General features: G+C 36.6%; 1 protein-coding gene and 1 long non-coding RNA gene across 8 annotated transcripts in view; both read left to right on the top strand.

Annotated features, from left to right (window-relative positions):
- LOC143915427 (uncharacterized) overlaps positions 1–7,945 on the top strand; it is a 40,276-nt gene extending 32,331 nt beyond the window's left edge. Inside the window, exon 3 of the long non-coding RNA XR_013260907.1 lies at positions 7,495–7,945. This is a non-coding gene — a long non-coding RNA (uncharacterized LOC143915427). The remainder of the gene's footprint in view (positions 1–7,494) is intronic.
- Positions 7,946–8,015: 70 nt separating this feature from the next.
- Positions 8,016–23,795, top strand: part of mbl (splicing regulator muscleblind) — an 82,736-nt gene continuing 66,956 nt past the window's right edge. For all 7 annotated transcript variants that reach the window (XR_013260906.1, XM_077436072.1, XM_077436071.1 and 4 more), the window contains exon 1: positions 8,016–8,479. Coding sequence is in view for 6 of the 7 variants with exons in the window: in XM_077436072.1 (XP_077292198.1) it covers positions 8,294–8,479 (186 nt within the window). In the remaining variant the exon portion in view is untranslated. The remainder of the gene's footprint in view (positions 8,480–23,795) is intronic.

Genomic DNA, 23,795 nt, shown 5'->3' with positions numbered 1-23,795 from the left:
GGCAATTAACGCTTATCGGTATTTATTTGTACGACTAAAACCACAGTTAGGGGTTTGTAATTTATACGTTGTGTGTGTGTGTGTGTTCTCTCCCTGTCGCTATGTTGTGATTTGTATGCAAGTGCTGAATTTTGTAATGGAGTTGGTTTGTTGGAATTTTTGTTCGTTTTGGAGTGCCGGAGTATCCATACGGAGATTTTTCGGAACGTTGTAAAAATAAAGTTCTATAGATAGATGCACACGTATCGCGTACGCGCATAACGCGGTTCAAAATTTCATCTGGATCAAACGATAAGTGAGCTTTGGCAGCAATGTAAATGTCTGCCAAAAATATCACCGATGTTGATATACATATCGGCCTCTCGCGAAAGTATTCCCGTGATTAATGCGCGGTTTGAATTAGCCGGACTTTACGCACTCGAGTCGGAATTAGCTCGTGTTTATCAATAAAAAGTATATAACGTTTCGGATTTTATTACTCGCGGATTTATTTTCGGTCGCTTGTTTACGCGCATGGAATTCGACAATTGTCGCGGAAGCGAATTGTGTCGTCTCGGCGGGATTATGAAATTTCGACGAAACTTCAAACAGACCGGAGCCAATTTCTTCGCCTCTCTAAAAATGCAACTCTCGACGGTCGGCTCGTTTCGTACGATCCAAATGAGGCGTAAATTTTGGACCTCCTCCCAGTCTCGCGATAACTTCATTTGAAAAATATTGCTGTGTGAAAAGCTAATTTTGTTTTTCTTCACCGTTGAAAAAAGTTTTTTTTTGCCGTCAATATTATAGGAGAATTATCCTTGATAGAGGAATTTTCAAATAGAGCAAAGGAAACAATGCTAATTGTGTGCGAGTACAATATAGCGATTATCCCACGCATCTCCGGCGCTCATGCACCGTAAAAACTGGGTGCCAGTGACGCTGTCTTGATTTTCGTTCATTCTTTGCGATCCTGCAACCGTGAAATTTGAACAATGGCGTTGTCTCCCGATAGAGCGTTTTGGTATTCAAATTACTCGCTCCGGCCCTGGCCAACTCCAGACTTCTACTTTTTGTCCAAAAGCGGTCGGTGAATTCGATTAAACGTCAACTGCCGACTTGACGACGCCTCCTCTCTACGTTTTTATATATTTCGTCTTTTATCCACCGATTTATTTACCTCGACGAAAAATCACTCGTTTTTCTTTCACATATAAATTAATTTTTCATTTCGATTTATTTCGTCGAGCGTTTTCTGTCTTTCGGTCCGACTTTGCGTCGTACTAATTACCCAAAACGTCAAATATCATTCACTAGGAATATGAACACTCGCGCATACATTTCGCGCGCGATTTCTTGGCTTTTCACGCTTTTGTAGAATCGCTTCATTTGCTGTAGCCGCCAGCTGTTACCCTTTCAACGGCCCTCTCACCTTCCTTCCTCACTGCCTAGCTAGGATCACTTGACGGATAAATGTGCCAGGGTAAAAAAAATACCCCTCTTCTTACACATTGTAATGTAGTTTTTCACTCTCGGCTCGCCTTTGAATTTCCTACCTTATTTATCTTGCCGTTTTCCCTTTAATTATTCACCCCTCGTATTTTTAAATTAAGAAAATTCGTTTTACTTTGATGTAACGGCCTTTATATATACGGACGAATCTTGGTGATAAATTTTGGATGTTATTCGAGTTTATCGCCAATTAATTGCTCATAAAGGGAGCCCTCCTCTGATGATTCTTTAAATGCAGTATTTTAAACAAAATTTTCAACGCATTTGGACAATTATCTACGTATTTTCATAATTTTATTATATCATTTAATTTTCACGAGTTTTATGATACCAATTATATTATAATTATCACTAATTTCACGTACACTATATGCAATTATGAATTGTAAAATAATGTTAATCAAATAGATTTATTTGAAGCAAACGCTGTGACGGAGCTCGTTAATGAACAAGTCGACTTATTTATGCCAAAAACTAGATTATTGTCGAAAAAAATAACAACTACATACATATGTAGATTGCATTGAAATTCATATTGCTCTTTTTACTCATTTTTTTTAAATCTTGAATCGAAAAGATTTTTAAATTGAGGAAAGCTATTGTGTAAAGACGGTTCATATGTTTGTAGTTTGAAATAATGTGCAACACATTTTCAATCGATACAGTCTATGTAATACAAATATTACAGTACGTATTCATACATAATTTTATGAAAGTCACATTGCCTTTGAAACTCTTATACATATATTAACGTCGAAAATGGTCATTTCCACACGACAGTGTAGAATCGCGAACGTCGTTGCAAAGAGAACCATTGTAGTCAACCCAGATTGAGCATTCGCCGATAATGCCCATCGAGCTCCACACAAGCCCCTTTCCAATTTCCGGACGCCTGGCGTTCCTCCGTCAAACAGCCACTGGACACTTGACTACCTCATACCCGATATGGGGGATGTTTGTGGCTTCTTGGAATAACAACACGGTGACAGCCATTTTCAGATTGATACTGACGTCGAAGCTATTGACGTGTGGATTCGATGCGATCAACTTCATTCCTATATATATAGGTAGTAATATTTACGTGTGTGTATTTGTAAAAGTCGATTTTGTCGTCCCTTTGAGGTCCATTGATTTTATTTTGCAACTTTGTTTTGCTCAATAAAGCCTTTAAAACAATTTCATCGTAGTGTGTGTACATAAGAGATACGCTAAAAAGGAAAGAAAGATGCGGAAGCGCTCACGGTTCAATTCGATTCCAAATCAAAGTTCCAATAGAATTACCGAAATAAAAGTTTTCCCCGAGTAATTTTCTTTGAACGCACATAAAAGTATGTACATACATATTACACATACTATATATGCGGATGAAGTGTGTTATCGAAAACTTTATTCCAATCACAATCGGTCGTAAAAAAATTTGAAAATTTCTGTCATTGCAAAAATATCATTATATTGTAATGATCAAAAACGGTATCGTAATCGCAAGTGAAAAAGTAACCCGTTAACATTTGAAATCGTGTTACTAAAATCACACAGCCTTGATATATAAATCTGGCATTTTTACATTTACATTCTCTGAAATAGGTTTTTTTTTATTTATTAAATCTCATTTTACGAATTTTAATTTGTACATAAATCACAACGTCACGTTTTACCATAATCATCTCGTGTTTTCTATTTAAAAACGGAAATAATCTTAATTAATTATTTCAAGTGTGTTATTTTGCGATAACTTTATGCGGTTTATGCGTGACATTATATTATATTTATATATGTTACACATGGTGTGCTTATCTTCGTGTAAAAGTTCAAATGTCATATAATTTAACTTGCATAGGTGTGCGAAAATTGTCTCCGTTCAATAATTATTATTTTCGCTAAAACTTAATTTGTCACGCCCAATAAAGGCCGATTTTATCGAGTGTATTTTTTTTATGGAATCCCAAATTGACAAAAATAAACATCAAAGTCTCGTCGGATGATAACTTCCTGCTCGTAAGGCGGACGTCTCTACTTGTAATCGAGCTTTGTCGAGTGCCCATTCCAGTAATTAATAATGCTTTAATACACCCACATAAATATTTTCTCCGTACACGTGGTAGGGCCGTACTCGATTCATCATCTGCCGCAGCTGTCGTATCTGTTTTGGCAGTTATATTACATGTTCAACGACGACTTTACTCGCTTACGTGTTACATATATGTACTATGTACATGTGTAGGTTCGATATGAAACTCTTCGCGTACTTCTAATTAAAACTATTATCAGTGTGTCCCTTGCTAGTTAGTGTTATGGTTTTTTACGCTGGCAATTTATTATTCTTGCGAAATTGTTTCGTTGTCATTTCGCCGGGTAAATGCCATCGAGAGAATATTCGTCTTGATAGCTTAGCGGTAAGAGCGCCCTTTCGCACTTGACGAAGGGAGACCCAGGTTCGATTCCCGGTCAAGACCACGTGCGTTCTTGATGTCGCATTTATCGCTAGGAAAGCTTTCATACGATCCAAGTAGTTTACTCTTCCGTATTGACTAATTTTCGGATGTTTGTAAATATTAGGAGTAAAATGCTTGAATAGAAGAAGGTGTCTTTTTTTAATTTAATATAAGTATATGGATATTTTCCGCGTGCAAGAATAATGAATTGTTTTTGCATGAAAATTCTATTGCATTGAAAATTTTATCTATTTTAATACAAATTGTTCTCGATAATGATGCATCTTCTCAATGTTTACAGTTTTAATAATAGTTGCTTTCAGCATCACTTTCATTATTATCAATCTGTTTATATCATTAATAATTATTGTATACATAAACATAGTCTACCTCAGATTACGAGCATAAACTTTGTTTTCATAGCCTAGTAATCGAATTGGATCATTTTGTTGAACTATATCATTTGTATAAATCTTATTAATAAAAATTAAAAAAAAATTAAGAGCATGCGAGTAGTGCAAAAATATTATCTTCTGAGAAATATAGTGTTGAAAATTTTAATCACAATAAAAATTAACCAGAAAAACAGACAGAAACCAAAACATTTACTTCTGAACAGGACCAGATCACAAGAGAGACTGGACGTTTTCAATTTCATGCATGAAAATATAGTGTTTTTACCCTCAATTCTACATCTAGGACATTGTTCTTTCGATGACCAAACAATACTCAACATCCTTGTAGAAATACATCTGCCAGATAATAGAACATAAAAGACCTAGATGTATGCAGGCCAAAGTTATCAAAGACCTATCCCGTTATTTTTTCCGAATTATAGTTCGGGTATGTTACAAGTTGCAACTTCCAACGGCAATCCACAAGTTATAAAACAAGACAACCTACATGCATTTTAAAATTACGATGTCTTGTTTCGTATTTTTAAGGAATATAATTTTTTCGACTCATTTCTTTCGGCCGCCTTAATATTTTGGCTGCCTGTGTGCATTGCACACATTTGTACATATGATAGGCCCGTCCTGAATTCGATCATCATTTTATCATATGTACTGCTATGTACATTTAGCTTGTCTACTTTTTGCATGGAGTTTTACATTTTATATTAATTGTGAATATACTTGAGTGCATACATATGTATGTATGTATGTATTTGTGTACAGTTCATCAATCTCCTTGACGATTTAAAAATGTAAATACGAGTGACAACAATATGCTCTCATCACAATGCAAAGTGTGTATTGTTGTAAAGGCTGAAAACGTAGACGAATCAACGCATTAACAAGCGTACGCTAGTGTCATCGCGGCAAAGTGACGGATCGCGGTGTCAATTACGAGAAGACGTGAGTTACTACTACGTAAATCGGAGCCGTCCGGTTTTGTCAAATTCTTGGAATTTCGACGACGATACGCCGAGGCTGTTCTTAATTTTCACAACACACGAGAGCAAATATTTCCGATAGGTGTCGGGTTTCCCGGTTCGACCAGGTGGGACTCCACGCAGCTTCTTCTTCCCGTTTGGCGTCGCTCTCGCACGCGTCGGCGTCCCCGAGACACTCTGCTCTTTCACTTGGATATTATACGCGTTTATTTTTACACATTAGCGTGTTATATTTAAACTGGGTTATACACTACGCAAATAAATAAGTTTGTTTTTATGAATGCCGTTGAAAACGTCCATTTTCATTTCTTTTATTATTTTTGTATTTTATTTTAGACTAGGAAACATTTTTCGTGGCGTTCGCCTGGCATCGTTTCAGGATCGCGTTTGGTTTTGTGACGCATTCGTGTAGTTTTCCCCCCTCGATTCTTCTTATATAACTTGGTTCTAAATGCATAAATTTTTTCTATCCCCGTGGGCTATGCTGTTCTGCATACCAACACTGCTATCATCACTTCCTTCGATATAAACGCATATATATATATATGTATCTCGTAATATTTTATATGTAAAAGTTACTCGTTTCTTCTTGATCGTATTGTATGTATGTATATGCTACATATGCGTGTGCGTTAACGATTTTCGTACAGATTAACGAACCGAAGATTATGGCGCGGAGAGTTAAGCTTCTGTTTCTTATTTGAATTCTCGAGTCTGCCAAGATATAGGTCGCTAAATATAATTTGAATCGCGCTCCGCTTTCGTGCTTCCTGGCTCACGTACCTTACCAGGTACATATTCGTAAAAAAATGTACAAAATTGTTGACAAGATTCTCCTTTAATGAAAAATAAAAAAGTAACAATAAATATTTTCATTTTCCTTTTACATTGAACACACGTTGTAAATTATACAAGTTTTATGAACCGAAAAAAATTAACGCGTTGTGTAAAGTTCAAGTTTCCGCATAAACGAGGTTGAACCTTCGTGACTTGTTACAGTTATGAAGGCCGACGTCCATTTGCAAACAGGGAGAGAAACACAGGCCCAATTATCTAATTACTTTTCAAAATTAAATTAACATAAATGTTCTTTCACAAATACAAATAGCCCCAGTTTTCTAGTTAGAAAGATGGCATAGGCAATTGTATTTCTATCGATTTTATGCTTCCATTGTCTTGTAATACTAACCAACGTTCATTGTAATATTTATATATCATAAACTTAATGGTGATAGTGCCTCAAATCGATCTCAAACTTTGACAATCCTGAACAAAATTTGCTTTCATATAAAATTTGTGCTTGTACGAAATATGTTTATGTAATGTAGAAGTTCATGGATTGTGAAAGTTTAAGATTTAACTTTAAACGTAAGATTCCATTTTGTAATAATTTGTATACATCAACTTTCAGACCAAAATAGACACATCTTACAATTTGAAGTTGACGTTGATGGGACGATTAAGTTATAAGACCAAAATACTTAATGTTTTAATAAATGTCTTAGGAAAACGACTTTCTTTCATGTTGATCACATCCAAATTTGAATTTGAAAGAACATTTCACATACAGAATTTGACTTTTTTCTGATCTGCTAAAATTGAGAATTTTGAAAAAAAAGATGAAAAATTAATAAAATAAAATAATATAAATGCCATTTTCGGCGAATGTATGTATGACGAATGCACATTTCATTCAGAATTGGTCTTGATTTGAAAAAAACAAAGAAATGGTCTTGAAACTAAACTGTCCCTCCCCCTCCCCAATTCACACAAATTAATGCTTCTTCACGCTGCGGTCGATTAATCGTTTTCCTTACAGATACTTGAGATAAATTGAACAGGACCCTCGAAGGAGAGGCTCATTGAATGTTTGGCTATTTCTATTATTTACCGCTTACAGCCCCCGTAGTGTACAATAGAAAGAAAGAGAACAGAACAGGCGGTAGCAGCAGCAGCAGCAGCAGCAGCAGAGGCAGCAGTGGAAAGACAGACACGAGCATAGAAGAAGTAGAGGCGTCCAGTCCTATTCCTCCGTTCGGACACGCTTTTTCTCCTCGCTTGTGTGTTATTGTTTACGTTCGCTTGAGTTTGGCTGTCGGATTAGAAAGAGAGTCGGATTAGATTAGGCTTGCCGGTGACCGGGTGTAGTAACGTTATGTGTTTTGTTGTTCGCAGAGCTGAGCGCCCACACCACACACCAGCTTAGCTTGAGGCCAGCCAGCTCGCTACCGCTTTTTACGTGCCCGACACACTCAACCACCCCGCTATCGACCCGGACTACTTACCATTGCCGCGTGTGCTTTCAGCCGGACGACCAGCTCCCACCAGGCCCACACCCTCACCTGCTTCTTGGGCGTGCATCTTCTTCCCCCCTGGATCATATAGTTATTGGTTGCTTGACGCTTAAGGCGCCCCCCTGCCCCGCACACACCGTCTAGTCTTCGTTTGCCATATGCAATACGCCTGACCGAGACTTGTCGATACATCGAGGAAACCGCGTGTGATATCATCCAACCTAGTGTTTAACATATATGCATATTATATATATATTTACGAGAAAAAGTTCACCCCTATAAGGTAAACAAAAACAAAATTCTAATATTCGATATAATAATAATAATAATTGAAAAACAAAAAAAAAACTAATTTATACATATATATATTTATTTAATATATATTGATATATTTTTATGAACATTAACTATTAGAAATTATATATAAACATAGTATAACCAATTTTGTAAACTATTTTATAAACGTAACGGCTCTACTATATACTGGTATATTGAAACCCGTTCAAAAAAGTAAAATAAAATAAAAATAAACGAAGCGCCTGATAATTCGCAACGAGTTCTAAAATAATAAATAATTAAAGATATAAAGTAAAATAGAAAGTTAAACGGCCGACTGTAGTGTCGACATCGAGACTGACTGTTAAATTGAAGTGAGTGCTCTCTCTCACGTGTCCTACAAAATGGCGATGGTTAGCATGAACAGCCTGCTGAACGGCAAAGATTCTCGCTGGCTGCAGCTGGAGGTTTGCCGCGAATTCCAGAGGAACAAGTGCTCGCGCTCCGACACCGAGTGCAAATTCGCGCATCCCCCTGCCAACGTCGAGGTGCAGAATGGAAGGGTCACAGCTTGCTACGACAGTATCAAGGTAAACATTTTATCTAATTTTTATATTTCCAATTTCAATTTTTTGTATTTTTATCGAGTTCATTTTAATCACAGTTATATTTAAAGTGTACTTTTTCAAAAAATACGTGGAATCGCTTCAATTTTTCCGTTCTTTATATGATTTTTTTTTGATAATTCATAATATATAGGAAAATGTATAAAATGAATCGGGCCAAATTTATTTTCTCCATTCGTTTCCAATATTCCACAATGGAAATCAATTTAAACGCTCAGCAGTAGGCCCGAATAATTACAGAACGCTTTTCGAAAGCAATTTGAATCGCACGTACATATGTACATGGGTGGAATTTTTTGACGTTATCAATAAATATTTATTTTTAGTTTGGACCTTCTTAAAATTTATTTGTCTTGTAATTTACTTTGAGACTAATGATTCACGGTTCACATTTGGATGATGAATTTATGCAGTACATCTCTCCATATGTCTTATCAAACCGGTTTGTCCACGGCCATCGCTCGTTTTTTTTTAAGGCAAAGCTAAGAATCGAAAATAAAAGTTGACGTAATATAACAATACCAACCAACCTTGACTATCTTTTCATACTTCGTGTCGTTTTTCTTCACATTTTTCCATACTAAAATTGCATTTTTGTCCGTGTTTATTTAAATAATATTGACGCATAACAATTTTATTACCATAGGTATATGATGTATCACGCGCTCCATATTGGGATAATATATGGAAAAGTCTTGAACTCAAACGGCACGGTTATTAATTTTCATATGTATATTTTTTTACATTTTATGTAATGTTTCGATTTTATAAGGCGCTTTAAAATTCAAATTAACTTCATACAAAAAAAAAATACAATTTTTAATAAAGGTAATTTTTCGCCGTAAAGCGCACACATGGACACGAAACAGTTTTTTGTGTGCGAATCTGAAAACGGAAGTTCCGCTCCAGTTGCGTACATTATGAAATGTGGCATGATTCGCAAAAGCGCACTTATAAAAATTAATTAGCAAAAAGGAATTGGAAAAGTGGCGAAATTGCCAGTGAACAGTGTTTATTTTAAGTCGACTTTAATTAGTCTTATTTGTAATGTGGCCAGGTATATACGTATATAAATTTATATGGCAGTATTAAGAGTGATAAAATGGGGGTGTGGCGGGACGATATCAGACGCACCCACCAGTTTTGAAACTAGGGGTCTGCGTGTCGTGGTACATGCCATGATCACTCGGCTAATCACTCACTCGTGTTATCAAGTCGACATGCCACGCACAGCGCTCTAAATACAGGTTCATTAACATAAATACATGCGAGCAATTCCCGACCCTTTGCCCGACGCGACAGTGTTAATGTTGACTCGATCGTTGATGAAAGCTTCTCGAACAAGGCAGCTCGAACAGTCACATATTATTGACACATTGTACATATATTTATATTTTTCATCAAGAAATAACCTTTTGGACTTCTATTTAAAAGGAAGCTTAGGTATGTATGCTTATGATTAGGGGAATGATTTGAAACAGAGGCACTCAGGCATGACTGAATGAAAGATTTGTGACTACAGTAGGAGAATGTGCATACAAATCGATCTCAATTTATCGTATGATTTACGATTATCTCGTATGAACTCTTGCCTGATTACTAAAGATGTAATTTCTGTTATGATGAACGCAAGCTTAAATGATCAGTCGCTATAACGAACTTTGTGAAATATCAATGCAATCTATTGTTATGCAAGTGGTTATCGCATACCTGTTACAAATTCAACAAACCTCGCTGTAAAAACGGTTAGTGAAAATTTTTCTTGACAATAGTCGTTTGTTTTGTTATGTATGTGGATAAACGAAAATTAAGTTTTTTAATGATGAAATTTAGAAGAGATCTGGATAGTAAGACGGGCGGAATGAAATGTATAGAATATAAGCAAATGATAGTTGTGCATGAAAGTCATAAAATAAAATAGTATTGTTGTATACATACATCCAGCATGATGCTGATGATGATTGAGAAGTGAAAATATAAAGTATTTTGGCAATTCAAAACAACAAAGAGAAAATCCGCAGTGAAATATAGGAAAAACTTTTCCGCTTTTCTCGTCAAATCTGCGGTCCAGTGGCTTGACATTTTTAACACAATCTCTTTCATATAAATGCCACTTCGTAATGTTATAACATTTCAAATTTGCTCAAGCGACTTTCATTATCTTCGGCGATATGATATTGCGAAAACACAGCCAGTAAGTCGGATACAGTTATGTAAAATGAAAGAAATATTGCATCGAAAATGTGCAAATAAGCGTATATTATTAGCGCAGAAGTCAAGATATGAAAGTTACCTTCTGATTATAATTACATTCTGAAAAAGGTTATCGGCCGCTGAACAAAGAGCTCGACTTTGGATCTCTCTAGTCTGGCAAACGTCAGACCAGTTACGCTCGGCCAGTAATTTAATTTCTCAAAAACATAAATAAAAACGACTACCCCCTCCGTCCCCACATCTCTTTTACCCCATGCCCATTCTGCTTATCCCGTTCGCACTGGGGGGAAGAAAACAAGGCCGGGGAAGTATTTTCCGATTCAGTCGGAGCAGAATAAGTTTAACCCCCGAGCCAGGCACATAAACTTGCCTACGTACACCTGTCGTAATTTATTAACGTTGTGCGATTTCTTACGACGCGAATCTACCCCTATTTCCTTTTTCAGCCCCGAGTACCCATTTTTGCCAGTATCACTTCTGAATGAGATCACTCGTATTAGGTCACTTTCCTCGATATCAACGTAATATTAAAAATAAACAACACATAATTCGATAACAATTTTCACCCAAGGACGGTGTAGACGACATACACGCGAACTGTCGGTGTTACTATCTACATACTTTGAACCGGTGACCTGTGATAAATATTAATTATATCAGGTGCATTTTGTATTTAATCTGGCTATTTTTGATTGTCCCGTTTCAGGTCACACATATTACATATTATTCTGATTGGAAATTTTCCGTTATCGTTTTTGTTTTATGCATCGCGCGCGCGTTCCCGAAATTTCGTCGGAAAATTTGGAACTTGGCCGTATTATCGCACTCGATAAAATGTGCCAATTTGTCGGGCCTATTGCAATACAAACACTGCAGTCAGATAAAGCTGTGCAAATACATACCGAGCGTATTTGCTCGTGATATATCGTCTAATTTAAAATTCGGACGACTCTCCGCATTTAATGTATATTTGAAGGGTTGGATATATAAAAGTAATCTATGATTTCGTTTTTGTTTTTTTTAAATTTAAATATTGTTTGCCGGTGTATTTGTAGATTCTCATAAATAAACGTTGTGTTTTATTTTATTTTTTTCGCTTAATTGCATCAGTTTTAATGCGAACCTGTTGACTATAAATTTTATTCAAATTGGTGGTTCATCCTGAACGATAAAAAATATCGTGACGTTGCGCGGTTAGAAGCCGGATGTGGGCCGCAAACCTTATCTTTTCTGCCCTGCATATTCGTATCTTACTTACATTGTTTGCTTAAATATAATATAAAACGTTATGCGCACAATTTTCATAGATGATAATTTTGCCATTGCACTTTCGAAAATATTTTCATAATACCGACAATGATGATTACAATCAAAATGCTTCTTTGAAGTTGTATGTATGTATTATATGTAGATAGTAGTTATTCGAAGCATCGCATTGCTTACACAGCTGCTATAAAGGCAATGCTTATCGTTTGCACGGCGACTGGCACGAAACGTTCGCTCCGAATTCCGAAAGTCGTACAACGATGGGGAATGTAACCAGGGCCGTGCGGGTCGATTTAGTCCCAGTTGCATTCCCTGCGTTTGTCGAAACGAAACAAAACAAACAATGGACGACAAATTGTATCGGAATGGTGATGATGCGCCCGTGGCAACCGGTTGAACCGAGGCCAAGTATTGGGCTGGGCCAATTGCTGGCGCGATTTACAACCGCCCCTGTCAATTACTTACCAGTCAATCAGGCGCGCGCCAATATCAATCGGCTTCTGGGTGAAAAAGGTTTTCGTCTATATCTTATTCCTTGTTATACTTATAATTTTCTCCAGCCTACCTATTGCAATTTTTTCTTGAGAAACTCACAGTTGCATGTTACAACTTTAATTTCTGAAATATCAATTAAGTATTTGAAAAAAAAACAATAAAAATGACATTAGGCACTTTGATTTTATTTTTGTGAATAATCAAATTAACTGGTTGCCATAACAACAAAACTTATGTTGGAAATTTGAGTTGACGTATTGAAATGTTCTATCAATTATTATACACACAGATAAGACAGCCAACCACATGGCTCAATCAATACCTTTTAAAAAGGTATTGATTGCCTAGAAAATTCTGGATATTTATTTATTTATTTATTAAAAAGAGGAAGCTACAGTATTACAATATTTTTTCAAAACATTAACACCAAGAAAGTTTCTATATATAATATTTAGTTCTTTATTTATTTATCCATTATATGTATATTAACGCCGACCTTACATAGGTGCCACGACAGGTTGCCCAAGGTGACACATATGATGTTTTGTACATACATAAGTACCAAATACCATCATCGCACGTAATGATTATACTCAAAATATGAACCTCAACACTGTGCGACAACCCCTGCCTAATTTTGAGATTATTGATGTGAATTGAGAATTGCGAAACACTACAGATTTTATTCAATCTATTTAATACACCTTTCACTTTCACTTATTTTGAACGCGATACTAAAAAAATATTTAAAAAATGAAGATGTTTCAAATTAATTTTTATACGAAAAAACAAACAACGATACTCAATCGTTTTGAATGAATGCTAGTTATTGTAGATATACATAGATTAATTCGTATCTATTTTCAATTTATTCCATTCTGAATTGCATTTCAATAAAACATATCGTATTATCCGATAATTTTAGTTGTTTCCATGTAAATTTGCACATCTGTGGCTTTCATCGGTGATGCTGAAACTCAAAACGAAATGGCCATAACTGAGTTTGTTTCCCGCAACAAATTAACCAAAATAGGGGCCGAAATTATTAAATTACTCGGAATAATTATACCGATGATCAATGCTCGTATTTTCAACACACGCAACTAACCGCAGAGCTTCGGTAACGTATAGAATAATTATTTAGCAATTGCGTTGGAAGCTGTACGCAGCCCCCTCGGGGGAAGTGCCTCGTCATAATTACTTTTTTTTTTACGAAATGTCAATTAAGACGGATACAGAGTCGGTCGATTGTTTTCGTTCGAACAAAACATGTCGTTTTAATGAATATATGTGTTGAAAAATTGGTTATTGCTCGTGTAGGTGTACGAAATTGTTCTCTTGCGAGTAATCGTTCATCGAATTTATTCGCCCCCCTTTTTTTTTACCAAGATTCATTGACAATAATTACTCCACATTTGCTATACACTGGATCAAATTAGCGGCCTACATAACAGTTTCTACCAAACATTAAACTTTTATATTAGTTGGTCTTTTATTCATAATATGTACGTAGTTGGAAATTTTATGACTTCCAAAAATGTATAATATTGCATAATGTAATGTAATTCATACATATTATATTCACATTTTATTGCGTTTAGTCTTGTATTTTGATCTTTATTCCACGTGTCAGTTGTAGGTTTCATCAATAATCGGCATCAGTTAATTATCATGGTAGCTATTATACGGAAATGAATAGATACGTGTATATCTCTCAGAACGTTTTTATTTTATTCTCCGGTTGTTGACCACTAATTTTAAAAGTACATAAGTGGGTGCACATGGAGTCTAAACCAGTGGCGCGCGGTTTTCTCACTCACCCGATGAACCGTGTCCGCCCACCATGGTTATCTATTAATAAAGTATGCTCACATCACGAGACTCACTTGCGTTAAGTCATCGCGAATGTGTCATGACCAATGATCTAACCGTAGAGCAACCAGCTCGGATATGTTAATTTAAAAAATACACAAATGTGTGGAAAACTCCATTTGTATTTTTTTTTTCAATAAATTTTACTGTAAATCGAATTGTAATTCATTTAAGATTTATTGTAACTTATTTTTTTCAAAATTGCAAAAATGCTATATTTATAAATAGCATGTATTTCGTTTTACTGTGTTTCCTTTTTCCTTCAATTTAATTCACATGTCTATAGCATAATGATAAGGTTATCTTATCATATTTTTTTTGCCGAAATAGACATTCTGGATTGTTTGTGAACACGTTTATTTAACTGAGCAATGTTATCGCATTTGAAAATGTTCAAGTTTAACAGTAAGTTCGCTAAAAACAAACGCATCACATACAAATATTAAATTAAATTGTATTTTCGTTGCGATAAATCTACTAAATAAATGTGTCACAAATACATAACATAAAACATGAGCAAAGTAAATCCATTGGCATTGTAACAGATTTGTATTGGCTACGAATATCTATTTTGCTTTAGGAGAATTGACGTCAAAACTACGAATCTTCGTCATCAAAATACGTCACGCTAGTAATTAAAATTGCAACTTCTCTAATCATATTCTATTTTGACATTGTCATGTGAATTTATTTCGGTTATATTTGGCACTTGAAAGGTCTTAAGATAAATTTCAGCTCTAACGAAAACTTATAAGCATCGAATTGGAATACATAATACATAATATCGCTTTGTGTCTGCCTAATTTGAATACGTATGCTAAATAGACGCAGTCACTCCTCACCTATGCTTCTTAACCCCTGACCGTTAAATTTGACCAGTGGTCTTTTATAAATGTGTATATCCCTTCAAGGCCGCTAGCCAACATTCTAACACTTCTGAATAACGATTCAGAAAGGGAGGGGGGTCAAAATGTCATAGTAACGGTCACCGGTCGAGGTCTCGAAATCGCGACCCCGCTAACCAGTACTTGCACCCCAATAATATATTCTTATCGAGTTACCCCTATTTGCTTGCGCATTTATATTGTAATCACGCTATAGAAATTGCGTTTAAATTAATATCGCCTTTGCGTTTTAAGATCGAAAATTATACCGTGGTGTGTGTACATACATTACATATGTATATTTGTCATTACTGGTGTGAAATGAGCGCGCCGAAAATAGCGGTCGCCATGGGATGACTGGATAAGTTTATTGAAGCTGAGCAATTTTCACGCGATTCTATGTATGTACATATGTAGAGATGCCGACGGGGCCCTACGGTTATTCCTCACAGGCCCATTTATGTTTCCCTAGTTGCCAATTGATACAAAAAGAAACGTTTTGTTTTTACTCTCCACCGCTTCCATAATGCGATTCGCGGTCGAGGAAAATAAAATGTATTGAAAAAAAAAACTCCACCATTGCGCAAATACCAGGGGTGGAAGTTTGCAAAAAAAAAGTTCAAGGTTTATAAAAAAGTTATTACTATGATTTGATTTACAATTTGCTGAATTTATTGTTCTATGTGCTTATACAATCTGTGTTTTTAAGGGGAAAAAAAGTTTTTTCATTTAATAATTTTCTTGAATTAAATCGCCATTTACAGTGTGAAGCCTTTGCCCGTGGCCCGTCCTACATTTTTGCTCCAAAACGTGATTAGCTTTCGAGGACACGTGCTGCTAAAATGTCAGTCCTCCCTCGCCCTTTTTGCGGAGGGTTAACGCCCTCCCATCGCCGCCTTTGTCTTTTCAACTAAATAGTCTATCCACGTTGCTCATTATTTTGAGGCGTTTATGCACTATAACTTTTTTACTCTCCTAAATGGTTCCTACGACTTCGTTTTCAATTGCAAATCAAACCAAGTTTTTTATTTCAGTTTTCATTACAACACTCCTACTTTTTTTACGAATGAACACCCAATTGCCGTATAGTTATTTTTATTATATATCGATATGTGATTGCGCAACGTTTAATTAAATGTATCGTATTCCACTTGCAACCACGTAAACGGATATGTGTCTCGTTAGTTATGCGACCATTCTATCAACGCGTGAATAAATCTTTTAATTTTTTCTCCGATATCGTATATTGAGCGCACAGCATCGCTAAAATAACCACTAGGGATGACAATCGGGCGTTGAGGACGTTAAATATTCAGCTCACGCGCCGCCAGCCTAATTGCCGTACGTATTATTTGCCAATTACAGTAGATTCTCTTTGAGCCTGATTTATACATGCAAATCGTTACAAATTCGAGGAATTGGGATTTGCCGTCTCCTTTTCATAATTAACGATTTTATATTCTTATATATACATATTATTTTGTTATGTCTTGTCTTTTTTTTAATTTATTTTGGTTGGTTTTTACGTTGTGATTGTGTTGCTACTCTCCCGCCCTCTGTCTTTTGGGAAGCTCTTCATATTTCACAAGTAATCCACATTTTTGTGCCATATTTTTCGAGACAGTATACGACGGGGCGGCTTTCCGTTTGCGTTTTGTTTATTTTGTTTATGGGCCCCCTTACGGAGGCACACGCAGCCAGCTCAAAGATTTATGAATTATGAGCATACAATTGTTTTTCTTTTCTTTCCGCGGGAAACAGGCCTCTGCCAAGATTTGTAAGATCCCTGAAATAATATTTTAACAAAAAACCTTACACACTCGTATAAACCTTCAGATCGCGTTGCGGTATCTGATACAATATTTTCGAAATTATGTACCGTGTTCGTTTTCTTCCATTGACAGTGTAGTATAATAATAAATAAATAAAAAATTGAAAACATTTAAATGCGTATTTGTGTAACAAATCTTCGTTGTCAACATTGCCGACTGATCGAAATTGGTTTTGTGTGATAACATCAACGTTCCCGTCACAGTGACGTTTTATGCTTTCACTCAATGCCAATTTAGGGTGACCTCGCCAACGGGGAAGGCTACGTCAATACCGCCCCTAAAAGGCTTCTCTGTCGATGTCTTCTCACAGTTGAAGCAAATATTCGCCCCCGCCCTTTGATTCTTCTGGTGAGGTGCCAGACTATTAATGGGTCTTGGCCATGTCGCAATCCGAGCTTTACCATCATCATATTTCCATATACGGAGTGCTTGTCCGCTATGTGTGGGCTTTAATTTTTTTTTTTGGAAATTGTGATCTATTGTATCGACCTTGTACTTAATAAATAATTTTTCAATGTTGAGTAAACTGACGTTTTTCTTTCATATCAAATACGATCTTACTTAAATGGTTTTCCACATTTATTTTCCGTAAACTTTTGTCGTCTAGACGGAGGAAAACTGTATGGTTTATTGAAGCGACAGAGTTTCGTCGGAAAACTTCGTTTTCTTTTTTTTTTTATAGAATTGAATCGTAAGCATCCCACATTCTAAAGAATTTACATTTCGCCAATCTAAGTTTTGAAAGACTCAATTATTTTTCATTGCATTATCTGAAGTGTAAATATGCACGTATGTTCATACATATTTGATATAATATTATCGTTTTTACGATGTTTCCTATATACATAGGCAGTTGCGCGCATCTTTGCAAATTACGCTGCGTTTACCACGTGCGAACATACAACACGCTCCGCGGCGATCGCGATACGACACGTTTTCTTCTCGCACTTTTCCGCGTCTCTCGTTCCTTGATCGAGTTCGCACCTGATCAAGTTCGCACCTGATCTAGTTGGCGCCTGATCGAGTTTTCGTCTCCGTCTCCGTCGGCAGCGGCGACCATCCATCGGAAACTCATTTCCACGCGGGAATGTGCCACGGCGCGCGATAAAAGTTTCCTCTCGACTCGGGACGTTTCATTAAATATCAACCGGGTTGAATTCTTCACCGGCAATAAAATAGCGCCGCCCGCTTTACATATTCACGGCTCCGACGCTGGATTCCGTGCCTACCCTCCTCCCACATCTCCCACATCCCCCACACCACAGACTCGCCGAACACCCAACGCCGTCGTCCAACCGCCACGTGTTGTCAAATGATAAAACCGCGTCTATAATTCCAACTTATACTCAAATTTATTTACGACTATAATAGGAACAATTCCGTTATCTTACAAGTGCCGTTTTCGACAATAATAATTCAAACATATACCTAAGCCTAAGCCTCGACTCCGAAATTGGTTCAAAATTATCAATAAATACCATATTTGTAGAGTTCGAAGTGTCGTCAAAAATATTTAAAACGGGCTTTTATTTTTGGCTATCCGATTAATTACGCCACATTGTAAATTCGTATTAAGAAGATTCCTCCTTGTAACGATGCTGAAGGAAATCAACAATTCATATCGAGTATTTGAAGCGCTTAATTCTTAAAATCTGTATATACATACTTTATGTATTGTGTTTAAACTCAATATTTATTTAAAGCGTTCAATGGACATTATTATCCCATTGATACTACACTTCAATATGACATACATACATATAAACTGCCGAATTGCGTACATAGAATAAATATGATTGTCGGTTTTGGGAATTAAACGTTTAAAATTTCAATACGTGAAAGCTTTTATGTTTGTTTATATGTATATTCTGAGCTTTAATTTTTGATTTGTAATGAATGTCAAAATTTGAAAAATTCAAACTAAAGTACTTAGTACTACTTAGTAAATATCACATTTTTAGTTCTAAAATTGCCAAAATCGATGTATGTATAATAAATGGGACATACATATGCATGTTTGTTTTGTTCCGTGGACGTGTAGACAGAATTTCCGAAATCAAAAGTAGTAGAAGTAGTTTACTGTTCTTGATCCGTCAACCTGCCAGCTCCGAATGAAGCACGGACCTTAACTGCCTAATATGTACTTTTCGGCGCGAACGCCAGATCAGGTGATCAACGCTAGTAAACCAGTGGAGGACGAGCACCAATCTCCTAATCTCTACGTTATTCATAGTGTTTGGAATTCATTGAAAGGTTTTTTTAACGACGCCAGCTTGTGGTCAAATACATACATATTTTGTCCGTTTCTTACAAAATTTTCTTCGTATACATACATAAGTGCAGTAATAGTAATTTACATTGTAAAATTCATTTTGTACAGATTTTACAACTCAAGCAGGAGAATTAGTATGAAAAAAGCATGTTTGTGCATATTTCGATTTAAAATTATGATGTAGCAACCCTATTGTTTCCATATATGTACACATTGCTGTGTCGTGTGATAGGGGTGGTCGGCGTTACGACGCAACGTACCGAACTGTAATCTTCTCGCAGCCGTTCCTCCTTATGGGACCTTGAAAAAAGGAGGAGCTGCTCTGCTCCACCGGAAAATATTCATGTGCATCTTTATGTGATTTATGTCCTTTTGACGGTCGTTAGTGCGCGCCTCCTGTTCCCAGATATGCAAACATTACTTTTCGTTCGCGGCAAAACGTACATCGTGTAGGAAGAAACCCCTCACACCCCACCTTCCCTCCGACCTACCTACATACATACCTTCGCCTCTTGAACGATAAGGAAACTATTGAAATACGTGTCCGCTTACACATTACCGCTCACATATTCTATAACCGTTTCTTATCTGACTTTATTCGATTTTGAATATTGCCATCAACTTACCTTGTCAAAATTACATACACGGGTCCATTTTTTTTTATTCTCGACTTACAGCCGAGTAATATAAGGTAATCATCAAGTCAGTTGTCAATTTACATCGTCAAGGTGTCGTCCGGGCCGGTGAGTTTTCCCGTAGGGCGCATGCGAACGCGATAGTCCCGTCGTTGTCTAATGATGGGACACGTGTCGTCGGCGCCCCACGTGTCTAGGGATTAGGTTTGCATGTCGCGCGCTCTGCTGCCGCCGAGACGTGAATGCGAAATGTAGCCGCCAAAGAAACGCGTGCGAATGTATTCTAATCCAGACGCGCCACCCCCTCCCGCACTCGTAGTATGAAATTCGCTAGCTCTCTAGCAAGCTCCTTTGTGTGCCAGCATTCGTACGGGTTTTTCACGCACTACGTCGAATAAATCTATCGAATGTACCCTCCATTCAATATCACTTTGTATCCTTCCTAACTAAATAGCCTATTCAAATCAAATAAAAAAAGCATCCACCTCTGTGAATTTTTCGAATACATACATACATATATAGGTACATACATACGTAGATTCGTGAAATAATGTTCCGTATTTTTCATTAACCTACACCCATATGTAATGTTTTGGTCAATGCTTATACGTTCAATAGCTTGTACGTCAGCCAAGCTCAATCATATAACATTACCATATGAACCCAAATATAAACATTAATCGGATCATATGTTAATCGATGACAACGGTGCGTAGAATTTACTATGTATATATTAGCTATTGAAATGAGTTCGATTTACTGTACATTGTATGTAAATGTATAATTTCCAATCAAGCAGCATCTGTCATCTCGACAGCATTAATTATCAAATCGATGTACTAATGTGGTTTTGTACTGATTACATGATATATGTACATATTAAGTCAGCATTATAGCTCGGAGGTTGCGGTCATGCTAACCGCCGAAAGGTTCCCGGGTTCAATCCCTGGGTTGATCTTGATTGAAGAGAATTTATTCAAAGTATTTCTGCAATACTACTGTTTAGACTTGCAGAAATACTTTGTATACATATGTGTGAATCCAAGTCGATCGTTTCCTATAAAAGTTTGCCAATTTATCTGATTTCATTGTTGAAACGATCCTTCGTCAAATAGGCAAAACCATCCTACCGACTATTTATCACCACTATTTGAATATGACTACAATGACACTTGATACATAATGCATTAAACCCCAAATGTTACTACTCATATAGTGTGACTGTATTTTATTTTGATAAAGTTTTTCATTCTTTCAATATGTACATACATATATATGTATGTAGTTGTTTCTGTGAGGCCTGAACTAACGTGTAGCACGCGACGCACCGCTACTCAAATCGATCTGTCTATGATACGATACATTAACCCGCAGACAAATGGGCGGCCAAACAAAATAAAACCAAACTCGGCTTAAATCAATACGAATTTTCGTGACTTGTTATGTGTGTAACTTTTCAACTGGCGCGTCCTTCAGGTGAATGGCGTTGAACGGGGGATCGTTTTCAACCTCCACCCCAATTAGGGTTGTAATCGGCATGTAAACAGGGCAGAGTGTCAGAGCGACACGTACACCTGTTCCTCGGCGCTGAAGTGCCATCGTTCAAGTCTGATCCGTCACGGTGGAGGGCCATCTTCACAGAGCAGCTGTCTGTTGAGACCCAGTGCGCCCTGCCGCCCACCCGCTTTGGCTGTCACCCGCCGCAGATTAATGAGACGCCCCTGACGAGCCCGCAACTTACATGCTGGGAAGTCGTCTACAAGTTTTGTAGCGTCCTCCAATATGCATGTGTCACTTGATGATTCCGAAAGTGAGCCATACAATGGAGGACATTATAATGAAATTTTAAGTTTTTGTATAATTATAATATCAATAGACATATTTACTGTGAGTTAAGGGTATAATTAAACGACATGCTCAAATGCGCAAAGTCAGATTTTACAAATTAATATGCGTCTGAATATTGTAATTAGGTTATTTATTTATTGATTTCGTTCATTGTTTTTTTTCTTTCCAAAACCACCCGTTGAAATATCAACGAACACAATACTTTTTTTAGATATATTTCTTATTTATATAATGCGGAAGTAATTGAAAATTAATTTAAGGCACATCAGCAATCTTTCTTATACCAAATGATAAATTTGCTTTTTTATTGCAAAAGTAAAATTTGCATCTCGCATTACAGAACCTTGGCCAATTCCTGTACTAGCTGTATTACTCAGCGTTACTCAAGCGAGTTAAAACAAAAATAAAATTAAAATAGATAAAGTTGTAGAATTTGTATTATAGTCAATCATCCTTATATATGTATTTATGTATAATAAATAGACGATAATTGTCTCTTCATGCTGAAATCAATAAATCGGTTTTCATCACCTTGTAGATTTGCGCATTTGGGTAAAAGTATATAGCAGTAACGTGTCGTCATTAGACTAGGGTATAAGTATATAGCAGTGACGTGTCGTCATTAGGTTCATAAGTTCTCTAATATATTTTACCTAAAATTTAAAAATATCAACAATTGAATTCACCAAAGTTCACTCTGTTTACTAAAGCTCAGAAACCAGAATCGACCCTACCTGAGGTAGTGGATTGTTATGGTATGGTCCGCCGCGTCGTTCGCTTGCACGGTCTCGCCGTCTCTATTCTGTTTCCTTCGCGATTCTGTTCGACTAATCATTCAGAAGATTAAGTTTTGAAGACAAACAAGATGATTTTATGAAAGCTAGGCTACTTAGGATATTTCTGTTAGCACGAATATGAAAAATTATACTGATCACTTTAAGGCAGATTATTAAAATTTGTTTTAAAAGTACATCATAGGTACATTCATTCATTCCTTGACTTTCAGTTTTTTGAAAACAATAATATTGCTCGAGGTCCAAAATTACGCAAGTTTAAAAGAACGTGTTGCATTAAAGTGTCTATTTTAATGAGGTTACATTAAGGTTGCGCCTTTTTTAAAAGGTGTAGGCACGATCAAAGCTCTTTTGAACGGTACTAGGGGATTTTCCCGCGGTCCGCGTGCATATGCACCCCTTTGCAGCGACGTGCATGTCGCCCGACAAGAGAGCAACGCCTCTCCACTCAACTCGAGTGTGTTTCAAACAAAAACCCCTTCAGGAGACCGACCTGCATTGCCTCGTGCCGCCTTTATTTCCTACTGGCAACGTCCTGCCTCCAATTTGCGTTTCTGTAAAACTTGCAAAATTGACTGTCCTTTTTTTTCTTACAATCTACTTTTTGCCGTGTGCAATAAAAATAAACAATTTTTGCTGTCGCACGTTCGAAATATATGTACATATGAATGTATTTTAGCGAGGAGGAAATTTGGTTTTCGCACACTCCGTTGCATTCTCGTCGACTGTAATGATATCTGGCAAGCTCGGTCGTATTGTGTCGTTTCATGCTACATGGTTTTCATCCTATTGCATCTCTTCAGCTTTGCACTCGTTCAAATACGAAGGCGAACGTTTTATTTTATACGTACATATATGTATGTACATAATATGAACATATTTATTTCACACTCAAATATTTCAATAAATTTGATATCACGATGGTTTTAAATATAATGTTGTTTAACATAAAAAGGAATGATCAAGTTGCAATGCTTAAAAAAACGTACGACTAATATTGGTTAGATCAGTGATTTTCAGCCGATGATCCACAAAGCTTTTCCTACCGATTCGCAAAAATTCTCTATTGAAATAACTGTAAAACACACTGAATTCACTTCGTAGTTTGAACCTTGAACTAGAGGTGTTCACACCACTGTGTGTAAATAAGGACTCAAAAGAACGAGTA

Source organism: Arctopsyche grandis, chromosome 8 (genome assembly GCF_051622035.1).
Source record: "Arctopsyche grandis isolate Sample6627 chromosome 8, ASM5162203v2, whole genome shotgun sequence".
Classification (NCBI taxonomy): Eukaryota; Metazoa; Arthropoda; class Insecta; order Trichoptera; family Hydropsychidae; genus Arctopsyche; species Arctopsyche grandis.
The sequence above is the reverse complement of the archived record's forward strand: the minus strand, read 5'-3'. Positions and strand labels throughout refer to the sequence as shown.